Source organism: Mesoplodon densirostris, chromosome 10, assembly GCF_025265405.1.
Source record: "Mesoplodon densirostris isolate mMesDen1 chromosome 10, mMesDen1 primary haplotype, whole genome shotgun sequence".
In the NCBI taxonomy this organism is placed as follows: domain Eukaryota; kingdom Metazoa; phylum Chordata; class Mammalia; order Artiodactyla; family Ziphiidae; genus Mesoplodon; species Mesoplodon densirostris.
Window position 1 is genome coordinate 69907315 of NC_082670.1, and position 24671 is coordinate 69931985.

Genomic DNA, 24671 nt, shown 5'->3' on the forward strand with positions numbered 1-24671 from the left:
GAAGAACTAAGGTTCTAAGGTACTACTGATCGTTTAGTCCTCAATGAATATGAATTTCAGCTTTTTACTCAAAACAGGTTTTGAAGGGGAGAAAACAAAGGGGTACCTGCCTCAGAAGAAGGGATAAATAGAGAGGAGAAAGGGTCAACTAAATGTTCAGGGGAAATAATTATACCTTGGTTGTGCTTTACAAGCTATATTTAGGCTGAAATGTTTTATCTCATTTACTGGTGGGAATATAAAATGTTGCAGTTGCTTTGGAAAACAGCTTGAACAGTGGTGATTGTGGCTTTTCCATGTTTATGTCATAGTTCACATTCAGCAGTCACAAGCAAGCCTTGCACTTACCAGTCTGGATAGGATTCACCACTTGCTCGGGTTCAAAGCAAAAGTTTGTATTTTCTGGCCAGTTCTGGCTGTTCTGATATCCCTGGTAGGCCATTTTCTCTTCAAGGAATTCAGTTGGAGACCCTTCAAATAGAAACAGGAAACAAAAGTTATAAGGTACCACTGTTGACATCTGATTATTTTTGGCTTTTGTAAATAATGCTGCTATGAACATTCAAGTACAGGTTTTTGTGTGGACATACGTTTTCAATTCTATTGGGTATATATGCTCAGCAGTTGAACTGCTAGGTGATACAGCAATTCTATGTTTAACATTTTGAGGATCTGCCAAACTTTTCCATAAATGTATATAAATGGCTGTACCAATTTATAATCTCACCAGTAATGTCTGAGGGCTTCAATTTCTCCACATCTTCACTAACACCTACTATTATCTTTTTTTATTTTAGCCATTCTAGATATGGGTGTGAAGTGGTATCTCATCATGGTTTTGATTTGCATTTCCCGGATGACTAATGATGTTATGTATTATTTCATGTGCTTATCTAAGGTCACTTTTATGTTTTTCTTTCCCCAAAGAAAGGTTTATTCAAATAATTTACCCAAGTTTAAATTAAGCTACTTGGTTTTTTTATTATTGAAATGTAAGATTCACTTTCTTGATGATGTCCTTGGAACACAAAAGTTTTTAATTTCAACGAAGTCCAGTTTATCTACTTTTTCAGTCATCTGTGCTTTCGGTGTCGTATCTAAGAAACCATTGACTAATCTAAGGTTACAAAGATTTATGCCCATGTTTTCTTGTAAGAGGTCTTATAGTTTTACCTCTTGCATATACGTATATGATCCATTTTGGGTTAATTTTTTATATGGTGTTAGGTAGGGGTCTTAACTTCACTCCTTTGCATGCAGCTATCCAGTTTTCCCAGCACCATTTCTTGAAAAGACTGTGCTTCCCCCATTAACTTATCTTGGCACCCTTTCTGAAAAATGTAAGAGTTTACATCTAGACTTTGCCAGTTTCTTAAACTGTTAAACTTAGACTTATCACATGACCCAGCAATTCCACTCCTAGGTGTCTACCCGAGAGAAATGAAAACAAATATCTATACAAAGACAATATATGAATGTTCACAGCCATGTTATTCATAATAGCTAAAGACTGGAAACAAACACAAAATTCATTGGCTGATGAATGGATCAACAAAATATGGTACATATATTGGAATATTATTCAGCTGTAAATGGTAATGAAATACTGATAAACACCTCAACATGGATGGATAAACTTCACAAGCATTAATAAGCTAAGTGAGAAAAGCACGACATGAAAGACTATATGCTGTATGATTCTGTTTATATGAGTTTTCTAGAAAAGATGACTATAAAGAAGCAAATCAGTGGTTGCCTAGACTGTAAATAGAGATGGGGACTGAGTGTAAATGGACTCAAGATAACTTTAAGGGTGGTAAAAAAATTTTTTGAAAAATGGGATTGTGGTGATGAATGCACAGCTCTGTAAATTTACAATGGGTGAATTTTATAGTATGTAAATTATATCTCAATAAAGTGGTTAAAAAAAAAATCTAGGACTCCCAGGTATGTGCCTTTAGCATATACTTCCCTTGTTGGGGGCTATGAATTTTTGTGGAGAAGGGTATGGAAGTGAGTGAGGAAAGAAGTTTTGAAAGGCTGAATAGCTACAGTACGAACACGGTTGAAGCTTCCCTACTGCTCTGCTTCTGGAAAAAAGACTAGGACTTTAAAAAGATGTACCTGGGAGAAGGAGAAGGCTCAGCCACAGGGTACTTCAAAAAGATCCACATACCTGCTGCTAGTCTCAAGACAAACTTCGAGGGTAAGTGGCAGAACTGTCCCTCCTTTATTACTAGCTAACTCATCAGGTTGCCTTGAAGTGCAAATTTTCCCCTTCATGATTGTCCTTTATTTTCATGTTTCATAGAATCACCTAAATCTGATTTCAACTACATGAAGCGTTTGAGGAAAGAGGAGGAAGAGGAATGAAAAAAAAAATTTATCCTAGATTACATTCCCTGAAATGTTCCTTCAGGAACACATCCCAAGAGAATGTTAGATATCTGAGGCTATTTTTTTTTCTCTAAACATTTTTACTTAAGCATAATAAATCTGTGGACTTTAAGTTATCTTCCATGCCTGCAAGAATGGAAGGGGGATAATATACTGTATTTTTACTTAAGATATTTCAATTATAATTTTATAATTAAAACTTTTATGTAAGTGAAATGCCTAATCTCTGAGAAACTTATCTGCTGAAGGTAGACTGTACATGACAAAGCCTCCCAAGTTCCACCTGGCAAAGAGAGCTTCTGGCAGTTGTTCTTCTCTGAAGGTTCCAGGCCTCCAGACCTGCATACAACTAAGAAACTTCTGCTATAAGTTATAAGAGAAGGAAGCAAATCAATTCTTCAGGAGAGACTTTTTCTAAAATTTAGGCAGTATCTGTCATGAATATCTTTTTAAGATGGAAACTGATCATCATAATCATCTTTCATCAATAACAGTTTACAATGGATGTAGAGGATGTTCCACACATAGCTATTCCCTAGGTCAACTATCAATAAATGACAAAGGTACAGAAGTAAATACACCATTAGTTATGGTACAACCTGGGGACAGGGATTAGAGAAAAGCTCAGCAATACAGCTCAGCTATGGCATCTACCAGAAGGGACTTAAAACATCCTGCAATGTGGCCCTGGCAAACTCATGTCTAAGACCTCCAGAGGTTGAAATGCAACCTCTCCATCCCCTCAAAGCACTCCCTCCCTCCCCTTTTTGGTCTCTCCCCAGGATTCTTTCTCTTTTCTGTCCCTCCTTTGGCTTTAAGAGAGCCAAATTTAAATGGCATTTCAACACAAGGAAGTTCTCCATAGCTGACTATAGTCCAACTGGGTTAACTGTGTGATTTAAAATCAGCAGATATATATATAGGTCCAGTTTGATATCTGCCACATTCTGATTTTTAGATGGTGCTGGAGAAAAAGTCGCAAGGCTGATGGAAACAAAAGACGTAAAATCCTCAGGAGAGCAATAAGATAGCAAGAACCAATCAACTGGTAATTACGCAGCTCTGAATTAACAGCACCAAGAAATATGAAATATTAAAAAAAACAGAGATTGAGGTTCTTCACTTCAGTTTTCCCCAGGCAAACTTCCCACCTTTTCAATACTTTCTGATCTCTTTCCCTATCTGCTGTACACTGCTGGTGTACATGATTTGGGTTATTTACAGGGAGTTCAAAAAAAGAAATAGAAAAACAAGAAGCACCAATAAGAATTATTTTACTCGGAATTATTAATTGACAGATAGATTTCTTATGAACAGTATTAGTGGTCATAATTTGCATATTACTAACAAAAAAACAAATCTGTGACCGCTTCTATTTCATGTCCTTGGCTCTTTCCTTATCCGTCCCCCCTCCCCTGCCCTAGCGGCAACCTTAGAATTTTAGAGAAGAAGGCACCTAGGAGATCACCTAGTCCAAGCCCCTGAAGTTTAAACCATATCTCATTCAATTATCTATTTAAGCACCTGCTATATGCCAGTCACTGTTCTAGGTATTAGTGATACAGCAGCAAACCAAACGGTGAAAGGTCCTGCTCTCACAGACACTGATCACTATCATCACCATTACACCATTACTTGGGCACTATGGAAACCGAGCAGCAAGTATTAGTCTAGCTGAGGGTTTAAGATATACCCAACAATGCAAACCTCTGCAAGCCTCAGTTTTCACATCTGGTACCTGCCTTACTTACTTCATAAGGCTGAGGGAGGATATGTGAAAGTGCTTAGAAAACTATGAAGAACATGATAGTCCCACAACTATAATGGGTCATATGGGATAAGTGTCTACAATAACATGTATTAAGTGTTGCTACTGGAGTTTAAAGGTCACATAATATGGTCATGGGATGATCTGGAATATTTTCCACAGGAGATTAGAATTTAACTGGACCTGGAAGGATAGTTAGGAGGTTATAATTAAATGGAGCTGGGAGACTGAGAAAGAGACAAAGTGGAGAAGATATCCAGCAGAGGAAAATATGAGTTAAGACCACGGGCAAGAATGGGAAAGTAAGGAGCACACTAATTTGGCTGGAACACACTTACTGGGGGCAGCAGTTCTCCATAGAGGGCAGCTAGAGAATAGCTAGGGTGTCAAATGCCAAACAGAGTGGCATCCAAGAGTTGTCTGCCTGTATCCCATCTAAAGGGAACCACCTCAGTCCCTTCCAGGTGATCCTGGTATGGCTGTCCATCGTGGTACTTTGCTTTCCTGGCCAAACAAGTATACTTTTGATTCAGGCAGTCCCAAAGTCCTTTGGGGAAATCTGATATACAGACATTTTAGAACTTGAGCCATAAGGCTACACTACACCTGGGCTGCCAGTAATCATTCTTCCCACCTTGAAAGAATCTGCCTGAGAATGAAGCCAAAGAGGGGGCAGGGATGACAGAGGGAGAGAAGGAAGAATGGAAAAGAGGGAGGAAGAGAGGTAGAGGAAGAGAGAAAAAAGGGGGAGGTGAGAAAAGCAAGAGAGAAGAAAGAGACTTTTGAGCCAAATATGTTATTCTAAAAACTTTACATGTTTAAAAAAACCAAAAAACTAGCTGTAGGCAGCCAACAAAGATGAAAATGCAATGCCCAGCTCCTTTAATTGAGGAAAAGTCTAAAAAGTAAAAAATATGTATTTTGCCTAGAGCTGTCTAAAGGTTTCTTCACATGCTAGAAATCTAAATCAGAAAGAAATATGATATTAAAGAAAGAAAACTGGACTGCAAATCAGGAGATCTATATTCCAGTCCTGGCTCTCCCACTTAACTTTGGGTGTGACCTTGAGACTTTTAGAACCACAAACCATTCATCTATAGTAAAACACCAAACCAAACCAAACCAAATCCACAAAAAAAACATGAAACACAATAGGGTTGTGCTATATATATAATTTTCTTTTTTTTTTTTTTTTTGCTGTACGCAGGCCTCTCACTGTTGTGGCCTCTCCCATTGTGGAGCACAGGCTCCAGATGCGCAGGCTCAGCGGGCATGGCTCACGGGCCCAGCCGCTCCACGGCATGTGGGATCTTCCCGGACCGGGGCACGAACCTGTGAAGCCCTATGATTTTTAAAATGCATTTTAATTCTAAAATTAAATTTTAAGACCTTTGATTTATCTATTCATTTTTATATCCCCCCAAAACCTGGCAAGATACAATTTGCGCAAAAGTACTCAGCAGGGGGCCTCCCTGGTGGCGCAAGTGGTTAAGAGTCCGCCTGCCGATGCAGGGGATACGGGTTCGTGCCCCGGTCTGGGAGGATCCCATATGCCGCGGAGCGGCTGGGCCCGTGAGCCATGGCCGCTGGGCCTGCGCATCCGGAGCCTGTGCTCCGCAACGGGAGAGGCCACAACAGTGAGAGGCCCACATACCGCAAAAAGAAAAAAAAAAAAAAAAAAAAAAAAGTACTCAGCAGGAAGTACTGGTCATTTGCTTAAGCCAGAAAAATTACAATGAATCAAAGAACAAACCACAGTGTCTCTGGGAAGGTTCACAAGCATATGGAGGAGGGAAGAAGAAAAAGTGGTAAAAACTTGGATAAATAAAGGGGAAGGGTGGGAGGGATAAATTAGGAGGTTGGGATTAACATATACACACTACTGTATAGCACAGGGAGCTATACTTAGTATTTTGTAATAAACTATAAGGGAAAAGAATCTGAAAAAGAATATATATCCGTGTGTGTGTGTGTGTGTATATATATATATATATACACACACACACACATATATATACACACACACAAACACACATATATACACATATGTATAAACTGAATCACTGTGCTGTACACTGGAAAGTAACACAACACTGTAAATCAACTATACTTCAATTAAAAAAAAGAAAAGAAGATTGTCGGTTGGATTTCTACCAGGTCCCTGGTGTTTTAATAGAATATGCGCTTAATAATTCTCTTTGGAAACAAAAACGTGGAGAAATAAATAGCTCTTAAAATTAGTAAAAGTGGGACTTCCCTGGTGGCGCAGTGGTTGGGAGTCTGCCTGCCGGTGCGGGGGACGTGGGTTCGAGCCCTGGTCCAGGAGGATCCCACATGCCGTGGAGCAACTGGGTCCATGCGCCACAGTGGCTGAGCCTGTGCTCTAGAGCCTGAGAGCCACAACTGCTGAGCCCATGTGCCACGACTGCTGAAGCCCGTGCACAAGGAGCCCAGTGTTCCGCAGCGGGAGAAGCCACCGCAATGAGAGGCCCGTGCACCGCAACAAGAGGCCTGCACACCTCAACAAAGAGTAGTGCCGCGGCTGGAGTGAGCCCGTGCGCAGCAACGGGGGCCCAGTGCAGCCATAAATAAATAAATAAATAAATTTTAAAAAAATTGGTAAAAGTGCTGTGGATAAGAATCCACATGCCAACGCAGGGGACACGGGTTTGATCCCTGGTCCGAGAAGATCCCACATGCCGCGGAGCAACTAAGCCCGTGCGCCACAGCTACTGAGTCTGCGCTCTACTGCCTGCGAGCCACAACTACTGAGCCCACGTGCCACAACTACTGAAGCCCACATGCCTAGAGCTCATGCTCCGCAACAAGAGACGCCAATGCAATGAGAAGCCCACGTGCCACAACAAAGAGTAGCCTTCGCTCACCACAATTAGAGAAAGTCTGTGCGCAGCAGTGAAGACCCAACGCAGCCACAAATAAATAAAAAAATATATTTATTTTTAAAACTTTAAAAAAATTAGTAAAAATATTTTAAAAACAGTAATATTTCATAGGATTAATTTATCTCAGTTCTAAAATAAACTTTAAAAGGCTGTGATTCTCCTTACATTTCTTAACCTTTTGGAGAAAAGTAGTTTTTAATCAGAGAAGTGGGTACATTTTGCCCGCACATTCTGGAGAAGGAACATGCAACTCTGGTTATCTCCCCTCCACATTGGTGCCGCAGCACAGCTTAGAGAGGCTCTCCTGGGAGCAGCATTCAGAACAGCCCCTGGCCAACAGTGTTATTAAACAGCATGTTTGACAGAGGCTCACTCCCACATCTTCATTCAGTGTTACTGACCTAGATTTCCTTCTTAAAACTCAAGCAAAAGCAAGAAAACTCCCTTGCAGGAACAACAGCCTTCAGAATAAATGTGGTGGGTTTTTTTTTTTAGCATAATTGCAATCTACTCAGAGAGTCTATTTCAGTAAAAGAATGAAAAATGAAATTCAAAAAAGAAGCAATTTACTTAATGCACTGGAAACAACCCTAGATACCCTGGTTCTCCTATAAATGTAGAATGGGAAAAAATAGTGGCCAGTTTCTATTTCTGTGAATTGGAAGCATTTAACAGAAGGGGCAAATGGCTAAATATTTAAGAAGTATCAATTAATCAAGTAGTAATATCTGTATATATATCAAAGCCAGAATAATTCTATCAGGTAACACCCATTCCAAGTCTAAGACAGACCAAGAGATCTTAATATTTAAGAGAATATAAAAAGTTCATTGATATGGTTTCAGATTCTACATTGCAAATAACCTTTAAGAAACTACCACTTGTCCAGTTTTGATGTCAAATCAAAGAATATCCACAGTTATCGGAAAAAAAAACTATCAAAATACCCTTTCTCTTAGCTTACATATATAAGTGAAATGGATTTTCTTCATATACTTCAACTCAAACAACATATTGTGACAGATTGAATGCAGCTGTCTTCTATTAAACCAGACAGTTCACCAGAACTAAACTTTTTAAAAGAAGTATACTTACTAAACTTTTTAAAAGAAGTATACTTATTGAACTTACACTAAACTTTTACTAAAGTTTTACTTACTAACTTTAAGTTAGTAAACTTTTTTTTTAAATTTATATATATTTTTTAATTAGTTTCTGCTTTATAACAAAGTGAATCAGTCATACATATACATCTGTTCCCACATCCCTTCCCTCATGCATCTCCCTCCCTCCCACCCTCCCCATCCCACCCCTCCAGGCGGTCACAAAGCACCGAGCTGATCTCCCTGTGCTCTGCGGCTGCTTCCCACTATCTATCTACCTTACGTTTGGTAGTGTATATATGTCCATGCCTCTCTTTCGCTTTGTCACAGCTTACCCTTCCCCCTCCCCATATCCTCAAGTCCATTCTCAAGTAGGTCTGTGTCTTTATTCCCGTTTTACCCCTAGGTTCTTCATGACATTTTTTTTTTTAAATTCCGTATATATGTGTTAGCATACGGTATTTGTCTTTCTCTTTCTGACTTACTTCACTCTGTATGACAGACTCTAGGTCTATCCACCTCATTACAAATAGCTCAGTTTCGTTTCTTTTTAGTAAACTTTTACTAAACTTTTTTTTTAAGAAGTATACTTATTAAAAACATTGGGGGGGGGAATGTTAACATTACGTATAATGAATTTATTGTTATTTTAACGAATACTTTTTTAAAGTCTCTCAGTTGTAATATCTAATTTGAAAAATATTGATAGATATAACCCATATAAACAAAAGCTCTTTGGGGTCCTTAAAAATTCTGTAAATAGCTTTACTGAGGTACAATTAACATACAATAAGCTCCACATATTTAAACTGTATATTTTGATTAATCTTGACTATGTATGCCATCACCACAAGAGAGAGAACCTATTCGTCACCCTCCAAAGTTTCCCAATTTTTAAGAGTGAAAAGTGGTCTTGATAACAAAAAGTTTGAGAGCTGATGCCTTAAGAGTATTTAGAGACATTGTCCCTCTGGAGAATTCTGCTATTTACTTGGAGAGTCAAGTAAAAAGATAAAGAAGCAAAAAAGAACATAGATTGGGGCAGCAGACTAAGGTTCTAGTCCAGCTCTTTGGAGAGACCTTAGTTATTAACTCATTTAATTCCTTCAAACCCCAATGTTCTCACCCACATCATCAAAACATTGCACCAGTATCTGGTATCTAAGCTCCCTTCCACTTATAAAAGTCTATTATATTAGTCCACACCTCTCCATACTACACTGTAGGCTTATGTATTACCACTATCATTCTTCTAGCCCCCTCCCCCAACACCTCCCCTCTCTCCCCCTGGAGTCAAGAAGTCGAAGACAAAGTTCAGGCTTCACTATGTTCTGTGATAGAAATTTAGCCATCTTAGAAATGAGAAAATAATACAATATCTCACTAAGGGCTAAACTGTACGATGGAGATGTTTAAAGTACACACGTAAAGAGAAGTAAGAAAATTAATGCTGGCAAGAGGGCTTCACAGATAAGACAGGAGGCAATCTTTGAACGTGATATTTTCAATTATTGTTGACACTATAATACATGTGAGAATGCCTTAGATTATTATTACAAATATAAAACAAAATTGGCCAGGGAAATAACGTGTATATCCATACACACATTGATTGTAGAAAGACAAAGCAGTTGTGGCAAAATACTATTGATTGGTGAATCTGGAAAAACACACAAAAGTTCTTTGTTTTATTTGTTCTTTTCTTTCGTTTGTCTGTATATTTCCAATTATTTCAAAATAAAAATTTAAGTACTTCTATTTTCTAAAAATAGAAAAAAAAGTGACAGAAGAAAGCTAACTCCTTTCTCAGATTTTCCACCAACTCTACTTTCTTTTTTTTCTTTTTTTTTTTTTTTCTTTTTGCGGTATGCGGGCCTCTCACTGTCGTGGCCTCTCCCGTTGCGGAGCACGGGCTCCGGACGCACAGGCCCAGCGGCCATGGCTCACGGGCCCAGCCGCTCCGCGGCATATGGGATCCTCCCAGACCGGGGCACGAACCCGCATCCCCTGCATCGGCAGGCGGACTCTCAACCACTGCGCCACCAGGGAGGCCCTACTTTCTTTAATAGATTTAAATGCTCATATCCAACTATATTAGGATGTCTTTCTCCTTTGTACTAAACAGGCAAAAAGCTCACCAACCTTCCTGATTTGAATAATATTTGACCATCCCTAAAATGGCTGGAGACTTTTTTTAAAGACTTCCAGAGCTCTAACAATATTTGAAAACAATGAAGCATTGAAAGTCTCAAGCAGGAAAGAGATGATGACTTTGAGTTAACAGTTTCTTTTCGGTTTGCTGTAAAACAAACCAGCATGCTTGTCTTGGAAATGTCATTAAAAAAAAAAAAAAAAAAAAACCACAGTATGCTTGTTTTGCTTAAACAAGAAATCCTGCAGGATGCTCCCCAGAGTGGGCTCAGGTGAAGGATGCCACCATGAGGCCACAATACACCTTAAGTTAGCAATAGTTTAGCTATAAACACTACATTGTTTTCAGCTGTTCCTTTTACCTCCCATGACACTCGACTATCATACTGAATGTACACTGTTCCTATAAAAACATGTATCTCTACACAACTTCCTTTCTTGTTCTCCAAAGAGGTTGTTACATATACTCTCTTCTCCAGCATTTTCCATCCCAACATATAAACTCTTACTTTATAGAAAATAATATTCTTCCACTGCCCTGTCCTCTATTGAAAACTTACCTACATGAGTCCACCATTACTCCTTTCCTTCCTATTTATGAGAGGTATAATCTTCCACCTTTTTTTTAATAATAAAAAAAACCCCTGCCCAACTAGAGAATATAAGAAATGCATTCTTATATTCTCCTTTCCAAGGACAGCATTTATGCAAGTATGCCCTTCATACTGTCCCTTGCCATTCAGTCCTCCAGCCCCCTAGACTTGCTTTTTAATCTCTATTCTCCTCCTCTGGTTATAAGCACAATTAAATCTCAAGCATCTTTAAAACATAAACAAAATCCAAACTGTGTTAAAGAAAAAAAATCCCTATAGAAGAATCTATGGATTAAAAGAACTTTAGATTCTAATTCTAACAAACCAGTTATTAAAAAACAAACAAGTGAGATAACTGGGGGAAATACTGGTGAATTGAATACTGACTGGACATCTGATATTATGAATTGGGGTGTGTGTGTGAATGGGTAATTATGTTTTAAAAAGGAATCGATTTTGAGAGATACAGACAGGTATAAAGATAAGATAATATGATGCCTGGAATTTGCTTCCAAAAAACATCTAGGGTTGGGTGAGGGACAGATTGCCCATCTGTTTGAAAAGTTGAACAACCAACTAAAGAGTCTCTGCCTCTAGCCTGACGCTCCTCTTCTTAGCATAAAACATGTTCATATTAGTCCCTGGTTTAAAACCCTTTAATGTTTCCCCATAACCTAGAGATTACAGAGCAAATTTATCACATAAGGTCCTATATAAGCCAGTCTTAATGTTTCAGTGTCGTTCCCAGCTAACCATACTATTCCTTACCCACATTCCTCTACTCTTTCACATGAGCTGCTCTATCCATCTAGAATACTTTACTTTGCTCCCCCATACTGTCTGCCTGCCCTAAGCTTACTCATCCTCCCAGGGTCACCCTCTAGGAAACATCTGCATGTACCACTCCTCTTAAACACAGGGACTTCTTTCCTCAGTGTTTGCATGGCAGCCTGTGCTTACACGTAAACACGTGATATAAGACATTGCTCAATGGCTCTCTGGCTGGCCAACTGAGAGCAAGGAGTGTGTCTTCCCATTCAGTATTCCCAGCCCCATATGCTGTGCCTGACACCTAGATGGTGCCCAATAAATGGTTGTTGAATGAACAAATGACTGCAATTTGGAGGGGAAAAGATTAATCTGGACATAAAAATACTGGTAACTCTGGTGGGCTTTTCTTAGAGATACAACCTGCAAATTAAGATTCTACTTTTTGCAATACCTTTGTTCCATTTAATTTTATTCACATTATATTTTTTGCTGAATACTAAAATATAATCAGTATATAATTTACTTTTTCTAAATGTTCAGGGCTATTAAACAATAGAAATTTATGTTAAACTAAATCAGCCTATTCAAAGACTTAAGTCTGCCTGGTCAGAGCAGATTAATACACTTGAGAGTAAAAACAGTACAATTAATAATTATGTCAGGGCAACAGACATCATAAACCATGACTGTTGTGTACCTGTTACATGATAGACAGCTATCCTAAGTAGAGAGAGATAAAAACTAGGCTCTTTCTTCAGACAAAATAGGAATTAAAATATTCCCTCAAAATAGCAATAACTCATAATAAGCCCCATTTCTATTTTCACATTCTGCTAAACAGGGTATATAAATGGAAGTATTTAAATTATTTTGGTTTAAAGCCAGAAAACATTTTACAAGTAGCCATAATCAAAATTCAACTGTGGTAGAAATCACATGTGAACATTAAACTGCATTCATGTCCACAGTCCATATTTCACTGACTTCTACTCATCCTGCCAATTTGTTCCAGACAATTATGGATACTTGACATTCCAGCTCTAAACTGAGAATGAAAAAACACTTTCCCAAGTAGGGCAAATTATTCATGGATATTTAACATTCTCATTATAGAATATGATCTGGAACACTACAACACACACGAATCAAGAAGGAAGTTATCTTTTTTTTTTTTTTTTTTTTCTGTACGCGGGCCTCTCACTGTTGTGGCCTCTCCCGTTGCAGAGCACAGGCTCCGGACGCACAGGCTCAGCGGCCATGGCTCACGGGCCCAGCCGCTCCGCGGCATGTGGGATCTTCCCAGACCGGGGCACGAACCCGTGTCCCCTGCATGGGCAGGCGGACTCTCAACCACTGCGCCACCAGGGAAGCCCAAGAAGGAAATTAATGTCCAAACAATTTACTCTCACTGTTTCTGGTTCCCTCAGATTCAAAAAGATTTCTTCACACTCTGATAACAAGTCTGTCAGCAGTGTGGGGTCTTGGAAGGGTTTGGTTTCCCACGACTTTTGTACCCCTTCCTCCTCCGGACATAGAGCTAACATGTAGTGAGACCTTCTATTGGGGCAGCACAGAGAGGCAGCCAGCTAGGTGCAGGATGAGATGTCAATCCCCCTCCTCTCCACACACAACCGGAGGCACGTTTCTTTCCTACTCTGCCTAACTACCATACAACGACGAAGACAAGGGAGGCAAGGCCAAATAATCTGCCAGAATCCTCCTAGACCCAACACACCTCTGTTTCTTTGGTTTACTAATGCCTGATAAAAGGATTATCACTGCAGGCACCTGATGCGGTAGCTTCCTCTCTGCTCTGAAAAAAAATGCAACGAAAACTCACTTTTGTGCCCTCAGGTTGTAACTGTGGCCCGTTCTTCTAAAGAAGGGTGTGTTAACAGTGCATGCAAACACACACCAAATCTTCAGAAGAGGGGTCCATCAGTGCCCTAGCAGGTGATCAATTTTCTTTAAGCCAAATGAAGGTATCCTTTAACTCAGCCATTCAGAATTTCACATTTAACAATTTCAATTGGTGGACCAGGTCAAATTACAGTTTTTCTTTAAGTGGAATGACTCAAACGTAACAAAGATACCAACAATCTAATGTTATCTTGAGCTGTACTCGTTTATTCCTTCAACAACCATTTAAGTATCCATACTATGTTCCATGTTCCAGGGATAAAGCAATGAATAAAATGTGCCTGGTTCCAATGTGTTTTCTTATCTTTTTGTTCCCATGGTGCTCTGCTGCTGTGTGGGACACCGAATGGTGCTCACCCCCACGAGTTTCAGTGTCACCCCACAGGTGACCTTGCGTTAGTTCAGCTGTCACCCTGGCCAACTCCTAGTGAGTTTCCTAGAGAGTTTTGTTGGTACCCCAGCAAGTGGTAGTCCTCAGCCTGTGGCATCTCAGGAACTTCTCCACACTCCAGTGGACTTCAAAGATGTCTGAATCTCAGCTTTGGGTGGGCTCTCTTTTACATATATCCCTTTCTTATATACCCTGCCTCAGTTCCCATATCTGCTATTCCTCTATTCTTCAGAGTTCTCTTTACCCTTTAGTGGGTAATCTCTATGTGTTAGTAATTCTTCATATTAACTTTCCCTTGTTCAAATTACTATGTTTCTGTTTCCTGACTGGACCCAACACAGAATTGGTACCAAAAGCAGGGTGATTCCAGAAGACAGACTTACAAACATGGGATGTGGGGACGGATTTTTGTCACACCTTTGGGTTTAAATGCAATGCTAACAAGCACCTTACCAATGGGAAATAGGATGCTAAGTAATCCATGGCACACAGTGGCAATACAATTAGTTGAGCTATCAACTGTGATTGTGTTGAAGTGTAAACTAAAGTAAGTACCTGGGGAGCCCAACCACCTGTTGTACTTGAATGTTATGGTGGTAACAATGACTACAATAACTGTAGTATGGATAGATCCTACTGCACACACTGAGTGCTCACAGAAAGAAAATGACAAACTCAGGTCTCTCAAGCCCTGAGAGTTAGCCTGAAAACCAGACAGTGTATATCACAGCCCCAAAGAATCTCTTATTTCCTGTAGCCACAGGTCTAAAATTGTTAACAATAAATTTTTTTTCATTACAAAATTTGTTGAACTCACAGTCTCACCAAGTTTCTCATGTGAAATTAGGACACTGACTGGAAAAGAATGGAATAATGACACTTGGAATGGAGACAACTAGTTATAGCTAGATGAAATTTATCACCTTGATGCCCCAAGTCACTCTGGGCCACACCAGAGAAGGAGCTGGCCCTTTGGTGCCTCGGATACTAGCCTTCCTGATTAAAATCCCTGAGAAAACTTCACCCGGGGCAGATGCTTTCAAAGAGGACGCTCATTTCCCTCGTCGCCCACCACAACCACCCTCTGTTGCCGGAGACCCATAACCAGGTCAAATCTCAGCATGCTCTAGGGCAGGGTTTGGTAGGCTACAGTCCATGGGCCAAATCCACCCAGCCACCTGTTTTTGTACAGCCCACAACCCAAGACTTTAAACTAGTTTTAGGTTCACAGCAAAACTGAACAGAAGGTACACAGATTTCCCAAATACCCCCTGTACCACCATCCACCCCCCTGCATCAACATCCACACCACTGTGGTACACTTTGTTACAATCAATGAACCTACACGAACATCATTATCACCCGAAGTCCATAGGGTTATTACATTTTTTAATGGTTTAAAAAATTAAAAGAGGAAAGAAAATTTGTGAAATTCACATTTCAGTGTCCACAAACAAATGGACATAGACACACTCATTTGCTTACGTACTGTCTAGGGCTGCTTTGGTGCTACAGCAGCAGAGTTGAGTATTTGTGACAGAGACCAAATGCCAACCCAGGTCTAGGGAAACAGGTACACACTATGATCCTGAAGGAAATAGCTTGCACAGCAAAAAAAGACTCTGGTAATAATATATTGGCAGAAACCTGGGGAACATGTGTAGAAATAGATTCTAAGGACATTTGACCAAGGAGGGTAGAATATAATTCTATATTGGGCCTACTTTATTGATACAGGTTCACCTACTAGATATTCCAAGTTTAATTAACTTATGCAGCTAGAAGTGGCTCTAACAGCTCACTCAGTTGGCTGACTAAAATTTGGACTCAACAGTGACCCACGTTTAATGAGAGAGATGCCAAAGTTTCCACGGCAGAGAATCCAAAGGCTTAGGAAGATGGAAATGTTCAATAGATTTTTCATCTGTGATCTAAGTTGCACAAGAATTCCCAGAAGGCACTGAGAAATACATTAGTCAGGGGGACCATCCGCATCCTTGAAAAGCTCTGTGGTTGTTCTCCTGTGTAGTACGTACCTGGTTCCCCTAGACCTGGGTTGGCAAACTTTATCTGTAAAGGGCCAGATGTAAGTATTTATGCTTTGCAGGCCATACAGGCGCTGTCACAACCCCCAGGTATGACCATGGGGGATGTCATCACTGAAGTGGATTCTCTGATTCCAATAGGGATCATGGGATCCTAGAATAGCAGAGGCCAAGTGGCAGCACTTACTTGCCAAAGACAAGGTGGGTACATCTGCCATAAAAGGCAGCAGGGCTGTATTAGTAATCAGAATGCCTTGGCCCACCAGGAGCTTTAGTGGTAGTTAATTGATTTCAGTGTTCCATAGGGAGCCTGCTAAAAAGTTTTTTCCTGTTGTATATAGATCGATCTGTATAATAGGAAAAAACTTTACCCCTGGTAGTAAAAACTGTTCTTGATAAGTCAGGATCAAGATCTCTCATCCAGTTTCCAGACCCAAGTCAATTCACAAACCCAGGACCCCTTAAGGAAGGATCCTGCATTGTTCCCACAAGTGCATACTGTGAATCCTGCCTCTACGCTTCCCCAAAGGCCACTTATAAGAGTGACTATTGATTAGGGAAAAGGAAATACCCGGACCTTTTAGGGATAACTAATTCCTGAGGTTCCAAAGTGCCACTGTGGCCAACCAGTCAAAGTGAGGGCTTATGGTAGTCAGGTAACAGATGGAGTGCTTAACTCAAGTCCAACTCACAGCGGACCCAATTGTTCCATGGACCCATTTTACGGTTATTTCCTTAGTTCCTAGATGAATAATTGAGAACAGACATAATTGACAAGGGTCTTTAAAATAGGGAGAGCTGAGTGGGAATCCCCCAGAACATCCCCTCCCTACTAAGATATTAAACCAGAAGCAATACTCTGTACCTAGGAGATTTAAAGAGATTAATGTCACTATCACAGACCTGAAAGAAACAAAGGTGGGTGATATCTACCACATTCCCATTTAACTCATCAGTTTGGCCAGTGCAGAAGTTGGATGGATCTTGGAGAATGACTATGGATAATCCTAAACTAATTAGATTTTTCCATCTGGCAGCTGATACACCAGCACCTTTACTGGAGTAAATTAACATGGTCCCGGCACTTGGCATACTGCTACTGACCCGGCTAGTGTCTTTTTTTTCTATACTCATTTGCAAGGACCACCAGAAGCACTTTGCTTTTACCTGCCCTTTATATGCCTCTGAGTCTTGCCTCGGGCCTACCTCAGTTCTCCTATAATATAGCCCACAGTGATGCTGAACAAAAAATATCACACAGGCCCACTATATATTGGCATTATGCTAATTGGGTCTGATTAGTAGGACACAGCAAATATATGATCCGGTAGGTCCAATGACAGTTGAAGTGTCCATGGCAAATAGGGATGCTGAATGGGGCGTCTAGCAAGCAAAAATAACAGAATTCGAGAGCCCAAACCTCTACATTTTGGGAGAAAATCTATATTCTGCAGACAACTATTCACCTTTAAAAAAAAAATAGCTTCATGCTTGCTATTGGGCCTTGCTAGAGACTAAATGCCTAACCATGGGGCATAATGTGATCACACGACCATGAGCTACTCATCATGAACTAGATGTTGTCTAACTCATGCAACCATAATGGTGGGCATGTGCAGTACCAACCCATCATCAGGAGGAAACATGTAAGAGACCAAATTCAAGCAGGTCCAAAGATATGAGTAAGTTACCTAAGCAGGTGGCTCAGCCTCCCTCAACTCTGACTCCTGTTGCAAAGCCCCCTCCACACCAAGAGCCTCCTAAGAGTTCCATATGACCAGCTGAATGGGGAAGTCTGGTTTACACATGGATCTGCACAATATGCTGGTACAGATGCAGCACTACAGCCCCGCTTAAAGGTAACCCTGAAGGACAGTGTAGAGAGAAAATCCTCCAAGCGGGTGGAACTTTGAGCAGCACATCTGGTTGCCCCTCTGCCTGCAGTGAGAGATGGTCAGAGCACAGATTTACATTGTTTATACTAACATATTTGTGCCCCAAGTGACTAATCATTAAAGGGCACTCATTGTAAAGGAAGCCTTTAATAACCAGGTTGACAGAATAACATGCTCTATGGATATCAGTCAGCCTCTTGCCCCAGCCACCAGTGCTTCCTCAATGGTAGGGAGAGAGGCTATGTATTGGATCAACAACATGGACTTCCCCTAAACCAGGCTGACCTGGCTAAAGTTACTGCCAGGTGTGTCTAATCTGCCAATAGCACAGACCCAAACTCAGCCTCCTATAGGGTACCATTCCCAGGGAGACCAGCTAGTTGATTACACTAAACTTATATCATGGGGGGGACTGTGGGAGCAGTTAGGGAGGGGCAGAGATTTGTCCTCAGTGGACTAGACATGTATTCTGGATATAGATTTGCCTTCTCTGCCTACCTTGCTTCTGCCAGTGCTCATAAAATGCCTGATCCACCATCAGAACATTTCACACAGCACTGCTTTCAATCAATAAAGTCATTTCACAACAAATTGAAAAAAAAAAAGGACTCAAGCCCATGGAATTAACTGGTATTGTCACACCCCATCACCCAGGACGGCTGGCCTAACTAAAAGATAGAATAATCACCTACTGAAGACTCAGTTACAGTTTCAGCTGGGAGACAACACCCTAAAAGAATGGGGTAATGCTTTGCATCAGAGACCCTTATAGAGTGCTGTCTCCCCAACAGCCATAATATGCGGGTCTGAGAATCAAGAGGAATAGTACTGTATCCAATAACCCACTCATCGAATTTTCACTTCAACTCCTGGCAACTTTGAGTTCTGTTAGTTTGAAGGTCTTAGTCCCCAAGGAGGAAATATACCTACCAGCATATATAACGGTTCAACCACATTAGAAAATGAGACTCCTACATGGCCATTTGGGACTCCTTATTCCACTGAACCAACAGGCAGAAAAAAGAGGGTTACTTTACTGGCTGGAATGATTGAGCCTCATTATCAAGGGAAAACTGGGTTGCTGCAACACAATAAAAGCAAGGAGGACTATGTCTGGAACCCAAGGGATTCTCTGAGGTACCTCTTAATACTTCCATGCCAATAATAAAGGTTCATGGAAAACTAGGGCAACTAAAAAAAGGGCCAGACTACTGAAGAAATGAAAATTTGAAATTCTGGATCATTTCACCAGGTAAAGAATTTCTACCAGCTGAGGTTCTGGCTGAGGGCAAAGGGAAACATAAAATGGGTAGCTGAAGAAAGAACTCACAGATGTCAATTCTGGTCTCGTGACTAATTACAGAAATGAGAACTCTGATGGCTTTGTATATTTTCTCTTTGTTATATTCTGTTTATTTGTACATTCTAACCATTTTCTTCTTTTCTTCCTTCTTCCCATTATTATAAGTTGTCAAAGGTTAACTTTTCAATCAGTCTCTTGACAAAAGAATATTCAGTGGAACTGTGATTTGAGGAGTGATTAATATATCCAGCAATGAATACCATGACTACTGGTACTGAGCATCTCATTTTGGGGAAAGGATGAAAGCTGCTTCATCATATGAGAGACAGCTATATCTTGTTAGATGCAAACAAAAGAGTTGTTCTGTTGATATGTGAAAGCTCAAACATATGTAGACAAGTACATATGGATGCTAAGTAGCCAAAGGGGTAGATTGTGCCAGTTATCAATTTATTGCTTCTCAGCTCCAAATTGCCCCTTCACTACCCTGCTTGTGATAATGGAGCTGGACCCTGTAAACGTTTCTCCTTTGCCAGTGGGCATGATACTAAGGTTACTAGAAGGTGATGGAGGCAGGGGCTTCTCTTCCTGCTTCCAGCGTGCTTTTCCATCTTCTTGCTCCTGTGGTGCTCTGCTGGTATGCAGAACACCCAATGGTACTCATCCCAACATGTTTTAGTGGGCACCCCTGTGAGCATCTTCTCAGGCAAGTTCTGCCACTGCCCGAAGCTGGCTTCCTGGTGATTCAGCAGCACCTCCATGTACGGTTTCCTGTTTGCCAGCCTTGGTCTACATCTCCTCAGCAAACATCCAGTGAAGATATCCAAGATAAGAAGCTGGCTTTGGAGGAGGAGGGTATTCTTCCAAATTTTTCTTTCCTTTGTACTCTGCCTCAGTCCTGGGGTAGTAACTGCTCCCCTAGGTAGTAACTGCTCCCCTGCCATTCTTGGATTCTTTAGAGTTCTCTCTACCCCTCAGTAGTTAATTCCCTGTTCAAACTACTGTGTGGTTTCTGTCTCCTGACTAGGCCCTGATTGATACAGATACTGAGAATTAAATCAGCAAGAGGGCTAAAAGAGTAAAAAGTTCTCATCACAAGGGGAAAAAAAAAAACTTTGTAACTAAGTGTGGTGATGGATATTAACTAGACTTTTTGTAGTGATCATTTCACAACATGTACAAATACCAAATCATTATGTTGTACACCTGAAACTAATAGTGTTTTATGTCAATTATACCTCAATAATAAATAAATAAATAAATAACCAACCCGTGAGATGACTTAAATCCACATTATAGGAAAAAATGGGGGAAAGAATGAGCGACGTTTAATGCAAAGAAAATAAATCATAGGGCACATGCTAAGCTCTAGTTAAAAGGCTATCGTGTGCATGAGAGAACACACTGCATCTTTGCTGCTCACGACCAACAACTACAGCAGCTGCAACAGCAGACTAGCTCTTTATTTTACACGGAAAAGCAAAGACCAGAAATATTAACTTTTACTAAACAGAGAGCAGAACTCTTCAGTGAAGACCTCTAAGAAGTCTAATGTCAATACTTAAATTTGTAATTTACACATCTTTGCATCTTCTCAGCTCATTTCAAGTTGTTGTAATCCCCACTGGAGGATCAGCTGTCCCAGGTTTTTGCAGTAACAAAGTCCTAAATTAATTTTCTCACAAGGAACAAAACAAAGGCTCTTCCTTCAGTTTGCCTGGAATCCTTTAAAGTTTCGCCTTCAATTCTGTCCTCTAGAAATAGAGAATCTCCAAAGACAAAGGACACCAAACGCGCTCTAGTTACATCCAATTAAAATACTGTTATACACTCATTTAAATAGGAAAAGGGGCTGACGGCCAAAGAATGATTTACTGGCAGAACTATATACTAGGTTGAACCCGTAAGAACTTTCTATGTGGACATTAATCATTATCCCAATATCATTTTACATTTATTAACCCCTTCAACCAGGTTACAAAGCACTGAAAATATTTTCTGTCCCTTAACACAAACAATTCTTTTATTACTCGTTCTCATTTTATAGAGGAAGAACTTTGGGCTTAAAGAGGGCAAATAACTTGCCTAAGAGACCAAAGCTAGCAGGTGGTAGATCTAGGCCTGTTCTTTACACAGCTTTCTCAAATTTAAACAAACCACTAAGGGGATTTATTTCCAGAAAGACATGTACCAATAACCTGTCAAAAATTATTGCAATTGGGCCTCCCTGGTGGCGCAAGTGGTTAAGAGTCCGCCTGCCGATGCAGGGGATACGGGTTCGTGCCCCGGTCTGGGAGGATCCCATATGCCGCGGAGCGGCTGGGCCCGTGAGCCATGGCCGCTGGGCCTGCGCATCCGGAGCCTGTGCTCCGCAACGGGAGAGGCCACAACAGTGAGAGGCCCACATACCGCAAAAAGGAAAAAAAAAAAAAAAAAAAAAAAAAAAAATTATTGCAATTATATCTGACCTTGCTCTTAACGTTCTTTGCCTACATGAGGCCTGAAACAAACAGAAAGAACCACCTACTCAGAGAAAAATGCTGGTGAAGAGAAAGGAAGAAAACATAATCAAACTGCTCAGGCAACTTCACAATATACAAAAATGTAAGCTAGATAATCTGTTTATACACAAGACAGCAAGGTGGCCCACTCCTCTTCAACGTTAAACAAAACAGCTGTTATGGTCTAGGACAAAAGTTTGTAATTTTCTCAATAGCGCAGAAAGATCATAGCGCAAGTCTTTATTGCTTTAAAAAGTTGTTTTTTTTTTTTTTTTTTTTTACCTCAGTGACAATGTTATAGCCATGAAAATGTATTAGGTAAAGAGGGAGATGGAAAACCATAACAGACTTAACATTGTCAGGGATACGAGAGTAACATCAGAGCAAATGGGCTGAATGGCACATGCTCAGGCTCTGCCACGGGAGAGGGGAAAGGATATGTCTGTTTCAAGGACAAATGTAAAATTCCCTGCCACGTCTCTTAAATGCTACAGAAACACAGCAAGGGATCTATGGGCCAAAGTCTTTTTTTTAAAAAATAAATTTATTTACTTATTTATTTGTTTGTTTTATTTTTGGCTGCATTGGGTCTTTGTTGCTGCGCACGGGCTTTCTCTAGTTATGGCGAGCGGGGGCTACTCTTTGTTGCGGTGCGCGGGCTTCTCATTGTGGAGGCTTCTCTTGTTGCAGAGCACAGGCTCTAGGCGCACGGGCTTCAGTAGTTGTGGCACACAGGCTCAGTAGTTGTGGCTCGCGGGCTCTAGAGCACAAGCTCAGTAGTTGTGGTGCACGGGCTTAGTTGCTCCGCGGCATGTGGGATCTTCCCGGAACAGGGATCGAACTCGTGTCCCCTGCATTGGCAGGCGGATTCTCAACCACTAAGCCACCAGGGAGGCCCTGGGCCAAAGTCTTGATATGCTTTAGAATGACCCAGAAATCCCCTCCTTCACTGCTAGAGGGGCTCTGCCGTGGCTCCTCCCCCAGAGCTCCCCTCTCTGCTCCCATCAGTGCCTCCTCCCAGCCTTTCGCCTACCTAACTTCCATCTTAGGAGACATAACACTGCCAGTTTAGAACAGACTCCTTCCTTAGAACCACATTTCTTTCCTCCACTTTTTTTTTTTTTAAAAAAACACATTCAACAAGATTATTCATTCAATAGCTACTGTGCACCTACTCTATGCCAGACACTGGTCTAGGTGCTGGGCCACAGCAGTGACCAAAACAAAAGCCCCACCGTCTCATAACATTTATCTTCTAGTGGGGAAAGTCAGACAATAAACAATATAAATAATTAATGTGTACAAATAATAAAGCGACAGGTGCCATGGAGAAAAATTAAAGCAGAGAAGTAGGGGAGAAAACTGGAAGGGGTACAATTTTAGGTAAGATAGAAAAGACCTCGCTGAGAAGGTGGAGAGCGAACTATGAGTATATATGAGGGAAGAGTATTCCAGACAGAGAAAACAGCTAGTGCTCAGAGCCCAAGGCAGGGGCCCACCTGGCTTGTCCAGGAACAGTGGTGAGAACACCAGTGAAGCAAAGTTAGCAAAGGGGAAAATCAGGAGACGGGGTCAGAGGGGTGACAGGGGTCACCTGTCCCATGGCCTTATGGTATCTGGTAAGGACTTTGGCTTTTACTCTGAAATAGGAAACTACTGGAAGACTCTGAGCAAAAGAATAACATGATCTATGTGCAGGACCACTCTGGGTGCTTTTGAGAATATACTATAAGGAGCAAATGAATGCAAGGAGGGAGACTAATTTGGGAGGTTACTGCAATAGTCACAGTGAGAGCTGGTGGCTCAAATCAGAGACGAGCAGGAGGTTGGTGAGGAGTGGTCAGGTTCCAGATCCATTTTTCTGACAAAACAGATGCGGGATGCAAGATAGGGGAAGGCAAACATTCAGCCTGAGCAACTAGAAGAACATTCTATTTCTATTTAAAGAGCTGGAGGTTTTAGTTTTTTTGTTTGTTTTAGTTGCAGGGGTGGGATCAGAAGTACAGTTTAGGACACCTCAAATTTGAGATGCCAACTCTACATCTAAATGGAGATTTCAAGCTCTAATTTCAAATTTTCTTAGTTCTCATCCAACCTCCTCACGGAATTTAGCTAATATTACATATGTTCTTACAAAATGTTCCTTTAAACTCTGGTTAGCATTTAAGTAATGTTTATAAATTTGTGCATTTCTCCCTGCAACTGGAAAAATTAGAACAAACCCACAAGGCAGCTAACATATAAAGCAACACTTTAATTCTAAAGAGGTCTGTACGTACACGATGGTTAATTTGAAAGTCACCTTTTATTTTAAATGAGCTAGCTTTATTTATTTATGTCTACCATTTTAAACGTGCAGTTCAGTGGCATTAGGTACATTCACACTGTTAGGCAAACATCACGGCCATCCATCTCCAGAACTTTTTTTTCATCTTGCAAAACTGAAACTCTGTACCCATTGAAAAATAACTTCCCATTCCCCCCCTCCAATTCCTGTCAACCACCATTCTACTTTCTGTCTCTATGAATTTGATTACTTATAGGCAGTACCTCATATAAATGGAATCATATTAAGTGGCATCAGCATTTGTCCTTTTGTGACTGGCTTATTTCACTTAGCATAATGTCTTCAAGGCTCATCCAGGTTGGAGCACATGTTGGAATTTCCTTCCTTTTTAAGGCTGAATAACACTCCATTGTATGTATATATAACTTAGGTTGCTTCCACCTTTTGACTATTGTGAATAATGCTGCTATAAACAAGGTTGTACAAAGCCCCTGCTTTCATTTGGGTACATATCCAAAAGTGGGACTGCTGGATCATACAGTAATTCTATTTTTAATTTTTTGAGGACCTCCCATACTGTTTCCTATAATGGTTGCACCATTTTACATTCCTACCAGCAGTGCGCAAGAGTTCCAACTTTTCC

The 24671-nt window shown here is 40.6% G+C and overlaps 1 protein-coding gene across 15 annotated transcripts in view; it reads right to left on the reverse strand.

Moving 5' to 3' along the window:
- The window catches only part of MAP4 (microtubule associated protein 4), a 176087-nt gene that overhangs the window by 59093 nt on the left and 92323 nt on the right, over positions 1-24671 (reverse strand). For all 15 annotated transcript variants that reach the window (XM_060111181.1, XM_060111180.1, XM_060111179.1 and 12 more), the window contains one exon: positions 349-471. In XM_060111181.1, the coding sequence (XP_059967164.1) occupies positions 349-471 (123 nt within the window). The remainder of the gene's footprint in view (positions 1-348; positions 472-24671) is intronic.